Source organism: Heterodontus francisci, chromosome 26, assembly GCF_036365525.1.
Source record: "Heterodontus francisci isolate sHetFra1 chromosome 26, sHetFra1.hap1, whole genome shotgun sequence".
Lineage (NCBI taxonomy): Eukaryota > Metazoa > Chordata > Chondrichthyes > Heterodontiformes > Heterodontidae > Heterodontus > Heterodontus francisci.
In genome coordinates, this window is record NC_090396.1 from 30049588 (window position 1) to 30065360 (window position 15773).

At 42.7% G+C, this 15773-nt stretch overlaps 1 protein-coding gene across 1 annotated transcript in view; it reads left to right on the forward strand.

Moving 5' to 3' along the window:
- Nucleotides 1–213: 213 nt before the first annotated feature.
- Nucleotides 214–15773, forward strand: part of LOC137384244 (dynein axonemal heavy chain 9-like) — a 584247-nt gene continuing 568687 nt past the window's right edge. Inside the window, exons 1-4 of the mRNA XM_068057979.1 lie at nt 214–598; nt 8517–8710; nt 12287–12445; nt 15054–15184. Of these exons, the coding sequence (XP_067914080.1) occupies nt 251–598; nt 8517–8710; nt 12287–12445; nt 15054–15184 (832 nt within the window). The 5' untranslated portion in view covers nt 214–250. The remainder of the gene's footprint in view (nt 599–8516; nt 8711–12286; nt 12446–15053; nt 15185–15773) is intronic.

A 15773-nucleotide genomic window follows, 5' to 3' on the forward strand; every position in this document is an offset into this window, starting at 1 on the left:
CCTTCCCTCAATACCTTTAACCTTCTTCCAGTCACAGTAGTTGTCACTGTCTCCCTCTCTTTTGGTGTGGGGCGAGGCTGAAAGTTTGTCCACCACCCACATGAAGCTCCCACATGTTACTGCAACCTGCAAACAAGCCGGTTGCTATGGACACAACTCACCAAGCGTCTCTCACTCGGCTGCAGCTTTCAGATCGCGGGCTGTCCATCTCCGGTAAAGGACTCGTTGCAGAAATTTAAAAGAAAAAGCCATGGAGGACAGCAACTCTGACCGGAGGTGGGATTTCCTCCAGGACTATGTCTTGAAAGCCCTGAAGCTGAAGGCTGACCGCTGGAACAAGTGTACTAGCACCGAGGAGTACCGGCTTGTGATCCAGGACTTTGTGGAGAACAGCGAGCAGACGGTGCTGGTGGTGTCCCTGAGCCCGGCCGGACACCTAGTGCCCACTCTGGGTTTCCCAAACCTCAGCAAAAACAAAGCGGTTTTCTTCGTCAAAAGACACAAAGAGAAACTGACCGCAGACTCCATGAAGACCAACCTGGTGTTCGGAGACCTGGCTTACTGCCCTCTTGACCAGTTCTCAGTCCTGGTAGACGAGGTAATCCAATTTCCAAGATTGATTTATGCCTAAAACTCAGACATTTTAGCACTCAAGGTTTAGGAATGCACAGCAGGTCACTGGAATAAAATGTTAACATTTCAGGTGCTCACCCCCTGGTCAGAACAGGAAGGTAAGCAAAGCTCCTTTTTACAGGATTGAATGAGTTCCTGGGTTTGCTGTACTGCAAAGCAGATTACTGTCTGGCTGTGTATTTCCACAATCCTCTGCCACTGTTTCAAATTTCCAGTATTTATTTGTTGCTGTTTATCTCTGCTGACTGGAGTTTTGGTATATTTCTAAACTTACCCAACAATGTGTAAAGATGCAAGTATCCCAGACAAGATAAATATCTAAGTGCAGGAATTTTAAGAACTTGTGGTTCTGTAAGTCTCACAGCAACTAAATTATTATGAGACAGCTTCAGGTCCATGGTGCATGGCTCTGCTTTTTAAAAAATACACTGTCGGAGAAGTTTAAAAAGAACATGGATCTCAACTTGGCCATTACCATATTAATTTAAAATGTTGTATGTCTCAATATTTCCACACTGGAGTTAGATTTTTAAATAACTGCCCACAATTTACAACGCAAACATGAATTGAGTTATTTGGTACTTAGCAAGGGATAATAGAAATACGTAAGAATGTGAAAAGTTTGTTCAGTAGCTACATTACTGGAATGTGCTGCAATACAACTACATTTGAATAAAATCGCCTGAAGCACTTTGTTCTTTTACTCAGGAAGATATTATTTAGTGCAGTATCAGGTCCACTGGTTTATGATGATTGACTCGCTCAGATTTTGTTTTTTTTTAAGTCAGATTGAAGGAGTGTACCAGGATTTGGGGGATTGCATTCCACATTTCCATTGACTCATAATTAGAAGCAGTGGTTTCTGGTAACTAATTCTGTCAAAATCTACTTTCACTGTACGTGTTATAGAGTGACACAGCATTGAAACAGGCCCTTTGGCCCACAGAGTCTGTGCCGACCAACAACCACCCATTTATACTAATCCTACATTAATCCCATATTCCCTACCACATCCCTACACTAGTGGCAATTTACAATGGCCAATTTACCTATCAACCTGCAAGTCTTTGGCTGTGGGAGGAAACTGGAGCACCCGGCGGAAACCCACGCGGTCACAGGGAGAACTTGCAAACTCCGCACAGGCAGTACCCAGAATTGAACCTAGGTTGCTAGAGCTGTGAGGCTGCAGTGCTAACCACTGCACCACCGTGCCACCCTAACTGTGCCACTGTGCTGCCCTGCGTGTTTTGGGGGTTTTAACTGGTGTTTTGGGGTGTCATTCAAGGATTGTGTTCATTTTCCCATAAACGCATGGCATTTATCCCCACGTTGAGTATTCTGGGCTGTTGTTGCTATGGATTACAGTTTACCTCAGTCTCAGCCCTAAATTTGGAATAAATATGACAGGAGGCTATATATCAATCTTCAACTGTATTGGAGCCAGAGTTAGAGACAAAAGAATTAGATCTATTGTATCTGACGCATAGGTGCAATCATCTCTTTTAAATCTATGACTGCATCACATTAAATAAAAGTATATTCCATTGATGGAATGTATGATTTTCTGTAACTTTTTAACTTGGTGTCCGAGGGTGAGAGAAATGAATAATTAACAGTCTTCTCCTGAGTACTGTCAGTGATTGCTGTTGTATAGCAGAACGATTGAAAGCTGAGTGAAAATGGTTTTAAGCTCGGTTATGATACCCTCCACAGTCAGTCTTGCTTTCCAGGCTCGCACACACAGACTAGTCACTTGGTTATGGTACAGGAGGTTTTTTATTTGATCTTGTTGGATGGTAAATGTGTCTCTGAAGAAAGGTCACTTTAACCACTCTCAAGCATACACAATGTTGCGGTAATGCCATGCCATCAGCAGTGACACCTGCTGCTAATACTTTAAAAATTAATCTAAGACATTTTAATAAAAATAAAAACCCAAATTTAAAAATGCCCAGAGTATTGCATTCTTCTGCAGTTAGAACATTTTTGTATGTACCAATGTGGCAGATGTAAACTGAACTCTTACCAGTGGACTCTTCCAACAATAAAATGCCCACACAAAATTAGCAAGTATAATAATAACTGTGTGTACCCACAGACCTGTTTCTGAGATGAAATTTTGTAACTGAAGGAAAAGATGACAAAAAAGCTGTTACGTCATCAATGGTTTGTGTATTAATGGCAGTAAGATGGAGTATCTACCCATAGAGCCACATGCTGGAGGGATACATACTTGATTTCTTGCACTCTGCTATTTCCCAGTCTTGGGCATATTCCAGAAGCCAGGCCTTTTTCCACAGTTAAAGAAAATTTGGAGATCTTGTTATTGCTGGCCCACTGTACATGCCTCTTGGTGGCTGGCGTAGAACGACATTGATCAAAAGTTGGGAGCCAATTGATCAGCTATTTTGTTCACAGTAGGATACATGTGGCCCAGTGATATCTGTACTGGCAGAGAAAGAGGGAGGAGGGAAAAACCTGATGACTGTGTAAACATTTCTGCTCTGATATGAAGAGACCAATTCCCCATCCTTTGATTTGCCTCAATAATACGCTGTTGGAGTTTCTTCAGTGAACATGCTTGAGTTGTATTACGCTTATTTCTTGCTCCTGTGAGATAAATGTGGTATTTAACATTTTATTTTTTATAGAAAATAAATTTAACTGGAGGAAGGAAGAAACTGGACATACTAATTTAGATATTGTGTGAGCATTATTTTACAAACATGAAAGACTCTTAAAATGGCTCCAACATAGTGGATGATTTATGACCACAAATTTATGGCACAAATGAGTGAAGCTACGCAGTGTCCTGAAAGTAATTATCAATTTGTTATCCTTTGAAATGTGTTCCATGATGTGATGTAGGCTGTGACACAATAAACATTTGCAATAATTGTTGTGATCTTCATTGGAGTTGCAAGAGAAAGCTAGATGATTTTGTTTCTCTCTGACAATTTTCTTCCTTTTGTATCAATACTATTACATAACGTCTCATAGCTTTTCCATTCCATTGCCCCTATGTTGTAAATACTCCTTCCTCCCTGCCTGCTTACGGGGTTGAAATCAAGGCTTTATTGCACTGTTGTGTACACTGACCTATACTTTTCTGGGACCTTGAAATGATAGAGTACCTTTTCTCCCCCAGGCCTCTGTTCCTCCAACCTGCTTTTAAAACTCCTAAACACAGTATCATCCTAGATTAACTCTCCCATCTATCTTCAGATAAAGAAGCTGATGATCAGGCCACATGATTTTCTATAACGGGTCAATAAATGAATTGTGAATAAGGTAATGCTAAAACATTCTATCAAGTGGGAAAGACTCTGGTTCCAACAAATTAAATTGCTTGGCTTGGCCCTAATATCATTGCTGATTTAATCTCCCCAGTATTTTTATGGTTTTTCACTTGATCGCATGAAAGAATAAAAAAAAACTGACCGACCATGTAAATTCAGTTGAAATGAAAATAGGTTTCTATAATGAGCGGAGGATCTGCAATGGCAGTTTTACGGCTGAGATGTCAGTTAAAAATCTACCCGTTGACCTTCAAATTTGGTGGTCCTTTGCACTATAGGATATAACCCTTCACTTAGATCTGTAAGGTTAAGAAAAAGATTTCTGTGCAGGAAAAACATTACTAATATCTATAGAACAAATTGTGGTACTGACTCAGACAGACCAGATAAATTCTAAATTTAATCCCTGGGGTGTGTTGATTTAGCTGATGTCAGATGAGGCAGGAGTGTGGGGAGAGGGGATAGGGTCACGTAGTTCCAACTACGCAGCAACCCCTAAAAGGAAGAATGCATGTGTGAATGTCAGGTGAGGTTGGGGAGTGGCTCATTTATGATGCCTCAATGACTGGAAAGCATTGTGGCACCCACAGAAAGGTCACCCAGCTGAGGTTCCTGAGGGTTGCTGGAACCTATGCAACTGTCCCTCTAGAGTGAGCTACTACCTCCAGGCCAGGAGGAATGAAAAGGAGAGAACATTGGACAGAAGACAAAAAGACAATAACATTTGACCTGTAAAGTTTACCAGCAGAAATAAAATGTTGCAGATTAGGCCCCACCATTGCTAGATTTTAAAATAAATTTGCAACATGATCTATGTTACTACATGAAGCATGAAGAACCTCCAAAACATCACCTGATTCTGCCCCTGCCTCAGCTTTGGCTACTGCTGAAACCCTAATCCATGCCTTTGTTAGCTTCAGACTTGACTATTCTAACTCATTCCTGGCTGGTCTCCCACATTTTATCTTCCCTAAACTTGAGGTCGTCCAAAACTTGGCCTGTGTCCTGTATCGCTCTAAATCCCATTCACCCATCACCTCTGTACTCACTGATCTACATTGGCTCCAGGTTAAGCAACATCTCGATTTTAAAATTCTCATCCTTGCTGTCAAATCCCTCGATGGCGTTGCCCCTCCATGTCACTGTAATCTCCTCCAGCTCACAGCACTCCAAGATATCGACGGTCCTCTAATTCTGTCCTCTTGAACATCTCTGATTTCAATTGCACCACCATTGGTTGCTGTGCCCTCAGCTGTCTGGGCCCTAAGCTCTGGAATTGCTTCCATTAATCCCTCTGCCTCTATTTCCTCCTTTAAGACATTCCTTAAAACCCACCTCCTTGACCAAGCTTTTTGTCGTCTGTTCTAATATCTCCTATGTGGCTCAGCGGCATATTTTGTGCTATAATATCCCTGGGATATTTCATTATGTTAAAGACACCATATAAATACAACTTATTGTTGGAGAGTTTAAAACCAACAAAAGAACTGGATAGCTGCCAGTTTGCTTAGATGTTTGTTGCTTGGTAAATTATGTATTTAGAGGGCATTCCCAGTGCTAGTTAAGTCTGTACCTAATAAGGAGCAAGGAATTTCTTGAACACAGGAGTGAGGTGGATACTAAGCTCAATTAAGTACTGTATATAGTTAGGTGCTTAGTGAAAAGCTATATGTATCCAAAATGACTATGGGTGTTCTTACAACAAAAGGCTCAGTTACATCAGTTTCCCGTTGCTAACCAAATGCTTTCAGAGAGGCTGCCTCTTTGACTGTGTTGTGATGATTTCTGCAAAGACTTTGTCTGCAGTTATACCGCACTATAGGTTTAAGACTCTGGAGTGCAACGTACAAGTATCAAGTCCAGAGTAGTAATGTGGCTGTGGATCGAACACTACCCATTAAGAGAAAATTCTTAAGGGCATAGCAATGAATATGCATTATACAAATTTCCATTTCCTGAGACATGACAAAGTGAGAGCTATTTCCTGCTTTGCCTTCAGTCCACCTCATGTTCCGATCACCTGCTGCTGCAGGGATTCAAGATTGTAAAACTTCTGCAAGATTTCCTGCCCAAAGCAGCATTTATTTTCCTGGAGCAGAGCTGAGCAGAGAAGGAATGGGGAAAAGAGTACCAGTGGGAATATGGGGAGAGAGAAGAGTGCCAGCATGAACTGGGGAGGGGTGAAGAGTCCCAGGGTGAGCTAGATGTTGAGGAAAGAAAAGTAGAGTGCCACTGGGAACCTGGGTAGTGAGGAGTGGAGGGACTGCCTTTGAGTCATGGTAATGGCCAGATGAATGATTTTAAAGCTTATAGTATCTTGATCATGCCATTGACATTTGTTTGTTGATGAATATAAGTTGTCTTTGTAGAAGATTGCAGACATCAATTAATCTTTATTTTGATGTACTTTAAGTTAATATTTTATGTAATAAAGATATGAAAAATCTGGGATGAGTAAGCAATTGTTGATATTTCTAAACATTGAAGATGATTCAAGGAAACAGGCTATTTCTGTTTCCCTTTCTGCTAATATTCCCCTTTCTATTTATTTAATGCCTCTGAGATTTCCCCTTCTACTTCTTTCCCTCATGTCTCCAAGATTTCTATTCCTGTTTTTATTTTGTATGTGAAAATTTAATTCAATGAAACCACTGTTTTATTTTAAAATATCATTGGTCAATTGCAGGTGTCATGAACAGGCTTCAGAACTGACGTTGGAGGCGGGCAACAAAACCAGCCAGCAAAGGCATGGGATCATAATGAAAATAGATCCCTAGAGAGCTGGGAGCCTGACAGGGCAATTTAACTAGGCCATAGGCGATGGGGAAACATTGAAGTTGACCAGAGAATGAAAACTGCAACAGGTCCAAGGCTGTGGTGGGTTGGCAAACATCAGGGCCTTAGCCAGACCCGGGAACCAGAGACAAAGGGCAGTGGGAATAGCACAGATTCTCATTCAAAATACATTAAACATTGATTGGCAATTATTGAATGCAACCAATAAAATTATCTTTGAGTCTTACCTGTATCTAGGTAGAGAAACTGAGGTGCTTATCTACTGGTGGATTGGAAAGCTCTATAGCTTCATCTGGTTGTACAGGTGGAACTGCTGGTGTGACAGGATCCTACCATATCTCTTTGCTCAGAGAATAATGGGAAATCCTATCAAAGTATTACCTACCAACAAGATGGGGGAATCATGATAGCCAACCATTGGCATTTTAAAGTTGCAGATCCCTTTGGAAATGTTTACCTATCTTTTTCATGGAGCACAGGGCCATGTGCTGATTTAATATATTAATACAGATAAGAATCAGTTTTGGCAACTGATGTATCTGCATTTGCCTCTAATTTCTCTGACAGAAATGAGAGAGAATGCAGTCAATTGGGCTGAATTTAGTTGTGCTGGCGGGGCTCCTGGTGCCGGGCCGAAAAGGCAGTGGGAACCCCACTTCAGTCTTTCAGAGTCCCCTGGCGTGCTTCTATGCCACTCGGGCAATTAAGTGCTGGAGGCTGGATCCCCATCTTTGAAGGGATGGGGTTCCCAGCGCTGAGGTAAGTGAGGTGGGATCATTAGGGCCAGTCCAGCAGGCTCTGGCAATGAGGAGGGTGGGCAATGAGTGCAGGGGGCAGGCTGTCGCGGGAGTTGGGCTCTTTGCTGGTGGGGTCTTCCGTGGGCCATAGATTGTCCATGGAGGAGGGCCCCCACCTTCAAGCCTGCAGGGAGGGCACCTCGTTTCACTGGCTAACATCCCCAACTGGGGGAGGCCTCCCCACTGCCGCTGGCTTAATTCCAGCAGCAGCAGGAAGAGGGCCTTAAGTGACTAATAATAGGCCACTTAGCCTTAATTGACTTTTAGGCGGGAAGGCCATATTTCGCATTTCCCGCCTCGGCGTAATGTTGCAATGGGAAGATGACGGGCCCTCCATCCCCCACCTCCCTTTGCAATTCTATGGCCCCCCCCCCCCCACCTGATGGGCCCCCTGGAGACAGGCTATTAAATCCAGCCCATATTTGCGACTCTTCTACAATGCACGTCACAGAATGTTAGACACACCCATAATTCAGATTTTGATCGATCCACTGTACTTTCAGTGCATCTATGCGCCACAGACCTATAATGAGTGAGATTTTTTGAAATAGTTTGTCACATTTTGCTAGATTCCTGAGCTTTCTGCTTGTACTAAGACGGTGCTGTTTCATTGCTCTCTGCTGCTAGTGGGAATTCCAGATCTTGAGAAAAATCAGGAATTCCCATTTGAGGCAGGGAGGGAACAGCTAGGAGCTAGAGCCAGCACATATATTGTAAGCAACATATTAAGGAGGTCTAATGCTTCTGTCATTTGAGTAGGGCATTTTGAGCAGAAAGAATATTGCTGTGAACTGGGGTGAGGAAGTTAAAGGGACAAAGTGCCTCTGTGAAAGGCTGTGGAGTGACTGTTACCTTTAGGGAAGAGATAATCTGATTGTTAAATATGAACAGCACAAATGTGCATTAGTCCTGTATAGCATTTGGTGATCAGGAATAAGAGATTGATTTACACTATTCCGAATTGACCAGAGCTATCTGACATTTTCCCTAGGTGGTCGTGCCAGTTTTAACCAACAGCAGGAATCACAACAATTGGCCGCAAGTTGTGTCCCAAGATGTCATGCGGCATGTCCACAGCCTGAAGAGTAATGTCTTTGTAGTCGTTGGTCAAGTGAAAGGCAAGACTCTGCTGCCTTTGCCAGCAGGAGCAGAGAGAGCTGCAGCTGTGTATGAGTTGGGAAAAAAGTAAGAACCATATTTTTAAACTTCTCTTTGTGAGGAAGGGGGAGATTCTCTTTTAAGGCACTTTTCTCCCCTCCTCCTTTCTTAGTTTCCTAATGCTACATAACATCCACTGGGGACTGTCTCCTGGGCCTCTCCCAAAACTGATCTGAAATTAGAGAGGTGTATGAAGCGAGCCTTAGTGAGTTTCCCTCCGCTCCTCTTTGGGAAGTGTCTGTCCAGAGTCTGCTTATTCTGGCCTGGCTGTCAGTACAATCAGCATTTTGGATAAATGCATCCCCGGCACATTATAGTGTCACTTCAATGGAAAATAAAATCAGGTAGGCATTCTTTCGAGCTCCAAACATCATAGCCTCCCTCAATTTTCTGATATACTGTACCTCCTTGGTATACTCTTTACAGTCCCTAAGATGCTGTAAACCCATTAGCTGCTTCTGGCAAAGACCAATTTCACTCCCTATAGTTTCATTAAGAATATTGTTATGATCAGGTAAGGAGGGGTTGAAAGGTTCCCCTCTTGTCCCTCTCCTTGCTTGACTGCAACAAGGTTTATTTCTTTTAAACAGTGAATCTGCTTACCAGTTCAGTGAGTGTTTAACCCTTTATGTGCTGTGATCATTTCTTGAGTTTAAACAAGAAATAGGTTAGTTTATTGTACTTAAAATCAAAAACCTGATCTAAGTAAAAATAATAAACTATGCTCCAACTTTCACTCACACACACGCACGTGAATCACACACACAAATAGATTACAGTGTGAGGAAGAATAGATTGGTTGGATTAGAATCCAGAACAAAAATAAAGAATATACAGTCTGTGGAATCTGGTAATTCAGTTGCCTTCTGGCTAAATTCATGGTCCTGAAGTTCCTGGTTGGTAGAGGTGGCCATCTGGTTCTGGGTTTTCTTGGAGACAGTGATGTAGATGGTTTTCTCCTTGGGCTCTCTGTCTGCAGCAATGATAGACTTGGATGTTTTGCAGCTCACAGGCAGGGTTCCAACCTTAGTGTTACCTGGAGAGAGAGAGAGAGACAGCCCCAATGGAGTCCTGCACTGGTTAGCTCAGATGCTTGTCTGATGTGTCTAAAAGAAATTCCAAGGTTTCATACAGATGGAGAGACTGTCACATGATACCCCAGTGTATTTTCTTATGCACTTTAATGAGATCCAAGTCTAAGAATTCCAATGTCTCTCAGGGCTTATTGTTTCAATGTTTACCCATTGAGATTCATCTCCACTAGTGTTAATGTTCCAAGATAGCTTTGAATGTCTTTGCTAATGAAAGCAATACCTGGTAGCTCATTCAATTGCTCAAGCCATTGTTCTGGATGAGGCCTATTCAGACATGCATTTCCAACTCAATACCTTGGAATGTGAGGTATTTCAATGCAAATTGCGGTGACCATCTTAGCTGCTTTCTTTTTAAAAGTTGAATTTAGGTTTGCAGCTTTCTTTTTAAAAGTTGAATTTAGATTTCCAACCGATGAATTAACAATCATCATTCAGCATTAAATGTTTTCATGACAATGTGCACAACTTGTTGCTTTGATATTTAAATTAGATACTACTATCATAACATTTTATCAGGAAGATATTGTTGGTGAGCAAATTATTTTAGTTAATTGTCTCCCATCTAGGAACACTTGTGCACACTGCAATAGAATGAGGTAAAGTCATTTTGATTTACTTTTAATTGTATGCCACCAGGTCCTTCATCATTAGCTGCAGTGTTTTAGGGATTCATTGATGGGGCTACCTTGATTGGAAGCTAAGCAGTCAAAGGAAAACTACCTGGCCTCTTTTCACTTGCCTTTTTGCGTCACTCCAAAAATACCACAGTTAGAGGCCTGGAATAGGTTAACCATCCATCCAGTGGGTCACTGGAAATGTATGACCCACTGAGACCAAAGAGAGGTAGATGGAAAGCAAAATTGGTGCGTAACATGACTTGGGTCAAAGTTGTCTACTATAAAATATCAGCTAGAAATTTAGGGCCGGTCTTTCTGCACTGAATGGAAAGTGGTTCAAGGAGCTGATCAGCAGTTTGCTCGATGTTAGTTGCCACTTCCAGGATTTTCCATGGGATGTGATACCCACTTCTAAATTATAGAATGATGATGGGAATAAGGCATCCTGTCAACATCTTAGCATGCAGTTCCATTCCTGGCTATTTTTTGAATTCAGCATTATTTGGTAGAGTCGGGGTGGGGTGGGGGATGGTTTTGCATGGTGGTTAATTATTAAGGTGCTGCAAAGCCACTTTAAAAATGTTCCAAAAAATAAGTTTTCTTCCAGCCAGGGGTTGTTGACCATGATTCCCCACCCCACCTCCCCAAAACCTGAACTATTTTTATTCTTTCATGGGATGTGTGGACGTCGCTGGCAAATCCAGCATTTGTTGCTCATCACTAAATGCCCTTGACAACTGAGTGGGTTGCTAGGCCATTTCAGAGGGCAGTCAAGAGTAAACCACATTGCTGTTGGTCTGGAGATACTCTGGAGTCACATGTAGGCCAGACCAGGCAAGGACAGCAGATTTCCTTCCCTAAAGGACATTAGTGAACCAGATGGGTTTTTATAACAATTGAAGATAGTTTCATGGCACCAAATTCCAAATTGGTTTCATTAATTAATTGAACGTAAACTCCACCAGCTGCTCAGGTGGGAATTTAATCCATGTCCCAGGGCAGTAGCCTGGGCCTCTGGATTACTAATTTAGCGACATTACCACTACGCCACCATCTTTCCTTTTGCTGGTAGTATAAATATTGCCAGCAACCTACAACAAAAGTTTAAATGAGCCTGACACGGGTAGTATTCCCTGGAGTTAGCACTCGGGAAGAGGCAGGTGGAAAGACTACCTCAACTCTAATCTGACAGGATTTTTGCCAGATCAAAAAATCCAGTACTTAGATTTAAATTCTTTTGGGCCTCCTTATCTCGAGAGACAATGGATACGCGCCTGGAGGTGGTCAGTGGTTTGTGAAGCAGCGCCTGGAGTGGCTATAAAGGCCAATTCTGGAGTGACAGGCTCTTCCACAGGTGCTGCAGAGAAATTTGTTTGTTGGGGCTGTTGCACAGTTGGCTCTCCCCTTGCGCCTCTGTCTTTTTTCCTGCCAACTACTAAGTCTCTTCGACTCGCCACAATTTAGCCCTGTCTTTATGGCTGCCCGCCAGCTCTGGCGAATGCTGGCAACTGACTCCCACGACTTGTGATCAATGTCACATGATTTCATGTCGCGTTTGCAGACGTCTTTATAACGGAGACATGGACGGCCGGTGGGTCTGATACCAGTGGCGAGCTCGCTGTACAATGTGTCTTTGGGGATCCTGCCATCTTCCATGCGGCTCACATGGCCAAGCCATCTCAAGCGCCGCTGACTCAGTAGTGTGTATAAGCTGGGGATGTTGGCCGCTTCAAGGACTTCTGTGTTGGAGATATAGTCCTGCCACCTGATGCCAAGTATTCTCCGAAGGCAGCGAAGATGGAATGAATTGAGACGTCGCTCTTGGCTGGCATACGTTGATTTAAATAATGTGATGATATTATATGTAATATATTTCTGCAATCTCATTGCAGTGGAGAAATCAGAGACAAAGGGACTGTGCATGCAGTTGAATCTGTTATAATTGATTGGAGCCATCAGATCAGTGAAGTGCTAAAGAGAGACTCCTCTGAACCTGTGCTCAAAGGCTGCAATCCCAACCCGAATGTGGAACTGGAGTTCTGGAAGAACAGGTAATAGTGCTTCAAAGCAGCCTGGAGTTGGACAGGGAATTACACCATCATACCCCCCTTTAGAAAGACAAAAGGCTGCTATCAACATTCTTTCTATTTGTTTCTTTTGCTTTTCTATAATTAAATGGGCATTATCTTTGTAGGACAGTGTTTGGCAATTATCTTCCTTTGTTCACAAAGATGACACAATGGGCTGTGGGCGTTGCTGGCAAGGCCAGCATTTATTCTCCATTTCTAATTGTCCTTGAGATGGTGGTGGTGGTGCAATTCACACACTGTATTTTATGGCAATGGCTTTCAATCCCTTCTCTGCGTGGTACTCCCCTACAAATAATGAACTATTGGAAAGACACAGTCAGCTATCCAAAATATGTCAGTGCTGTCACTTCAGAACAGACTTTAATGTGCAGAAACAGAAATAAGTGCTGGGAAATCAATAAATACAGAAAAACACAAATCTAATGACTCTATCATCTCCTCGCAAACTTCTAAGTTTCAAAATACTGGGTAGCATTCAGCAACTCTGACTGTCATTGTAAAATCTAAATATTGTATTAGTAACATTTCACTTGTGTTGGGGGACTAAAATCAAAACCAAAAGTGCACGTGAGTTTAATTTACCATATTTAGTTTGACCATCATGATATCCCAATGTAATGAATACCAACAATTTTAATATGAATCTGGGATCTAATTACCGTACATGTTTTGCAATGAAAAGGTTGTATCTTTAAACCATCTTTCTCTTTTTTTGTCTGGTCTCCCTGCACCAAATGTCATCCAACAGACTGCTCCTACGTCTCTGACATTATCCTTCTGGCCACTAGGAGGGCCATGCTTAACATCTGTTGGGCATCCCTGCACAGTGGCGTGGGCAAGAACAACAACTTGGTAGTGTAGGGAACTGAACCTATGTCTCAAGACTGCTCAGTATTGTTAATCCAATTTAGTCCTTCCACACATGATCCATTTAGTCAGAGTGATATCAAAAAGAAAAGGTTTTATCAGAAAACATGCTTCTTTTTCACCCAAGATTGATTTGTAGATGTGTTCCTTTACTCCTCTCCATCCATGGGGAAGTTCCAATGTGTTATTTGGGGTCATCTCCTCATGGCCTTTTAGGTTAGTAATGTACCAGATGAAGCATCGCAAAGAGGAGCTGCCTCTTGTCATTCGGTAACGGAGCTCATGCATATGGTGAAACTTACTGTTCTCTGATTATTTTGTGACTGATTTAATTTTGGGTGTGTTAATTTCTTCCTGTGCCAAGAATAAATGAACAAAATTGAACATTTGTGAGAAATGAAAAGCTCACTCTTTCTCTAGGTAGATAGGAATGATGAAATGAGCAGTAAATGTTCCATAAAGGGAAACTCTGTCCTATTCTCACTGTATGTTGGCCGAGCAGTTGGAATAACAAAACTAGCTAAACTCTCCCAGATTAGGAGAGTAAAAGCCAAGATTCCACTCCCTATTGCTATCCAGTGACAGCTACTGCAGAGGATGCTTGTGTTGCAGGAGGAGGGGACCAGACTGACATGTGATGCCACCTGTAGTCAAATAGCTTGTTGACTCTCAAACATGAAGAATGGCTGTATTGGAAAAAAATTGTGGAATCACACCCCAGCAAAGAGCCAACACTCTTTGAAAAGAAAGCAAGTACATTACTGAGAAAAGGAGTAATGTAATAAATGGCAAATAACACAAGGAAAACCCTATTAGGAATGATAATGTGAAGTTAATTCTGGGTATTTGCCACCATTGCTTGAAACTCTGTGGGCAGGTTTTTGGGTTTTGGGTCAGATGGTGGTCCTGGCACTGCACTATGTTGGGAGCAGTCACCTGGCATTGATTTTCCCTGAATTGGTCAATTAATGACCAGAGACCACTCTTGCCGTCCAATTAAGGACTGTCGGTTGGGCTCTTGAAGCAGGCGGGCCAATAGGAGGCACTCCAGCATGGAAGGTGGTTCAGCTTGCCATTGCAGGTAAGGGAGAGAGAGGGTGTCGCCATCTTGAGGTGCCCTCTCAGCAACTTTGAAAACTTTCGAATTACAAAGGGGTCACATCTGGCGAGCCACCATCGTAGAGGGGAAATCCCTCCACAGGGCAGCATGTGGCTGCAGCTGTAACCAGGTTGGTGGGGTCTTCCACCAAGAAGCCACCTCAAGCAGCTGGCCTGTTCCCAATGCCACGGTGTGGGGGGGGGAGGGTCCGCCGGCTGATTGGAACATTTCAGTTGGCCTCTGATAATTGGCCTTAATTGGCACTTAACTTACCTTAATTGGCTACTCCCTGCTTGCGGGCGAGTAGCCCTTCCGCACCTGATCCCACATCTGGGAAAATGGTCCGGGAGCAGGATGGTGCCCGCAAACTGGCATGCTGGCCAGTGGCATGAAATTACTTGCCTGCCTGCCTCTGTTCTTGCCCCCTTATTTGAACGAAAATTCAACCCCGTTTGTTCAATTCCATAAATTGTGAAGCAAGGTGAGTAGTTTTTACATTATCTATAGGGTGCACTATAGGTGTTCTGTTACTTGCATTGCCAGAGCTGTACTCTCAAGCAGATGTATTGTTGATGTATTCACTGATGATTTACCCTGCCTCAGGTGCACCAACCTGGAATGCATTTATGATCAACTAAGGTCCAGAAAGGTGCAATTGATGGTGGAGCTGTTGGAGAGGATGGAGAGCAGCTACTTCCCAGTGTTCAAAACCATGTTCAGTGACGTCGTTGCAGGTTAGGCCTCAAGTTCAATAGATAATTAAATAAATATCTTCTGAACTCCCAGGTTGTGTCGCTGCACTGTAAATGAATCTTTTATTTTCAATATTGTGTATACATTATTATATAAACTTGGAATTTCACTTTCTCAGTCACTTTAGTTGTGATGTACATGAAGAAAAAATATGAGTATTATGCCGGGTCGATGTTATGAACAGATCTGTTAAACTGAGCTAAAAATGAAGTGATGGAAACACTCAGCAGGTCAGGCAGCATCTATGGGGAGAGAAGCAGCATTAATGCTTCACGTTAATGACCTTTTATCAGTTCAGTCATTGACCTGAAATATTGGGTGGAATTTTGTTACAGCGGTGATGGGCTGGAAGGCAGTTGGGGCAGCAGAATGCCAGTGGATAATGTCGGGATGGAAGCCAGACATCTTTACAGACATCTAAGGGTATTCCTGGAGGCAGCCGCGCTGGCGGATGGAGGCTATGCTTTAAGACAACGGACAGGCAATTCAGCCTGTTAAACAGACTACTAACAGCAATTTTCTGAGGTATTTACTGTTTTGTGAGGGGTGCACGCAAATAACGGTGCTTCA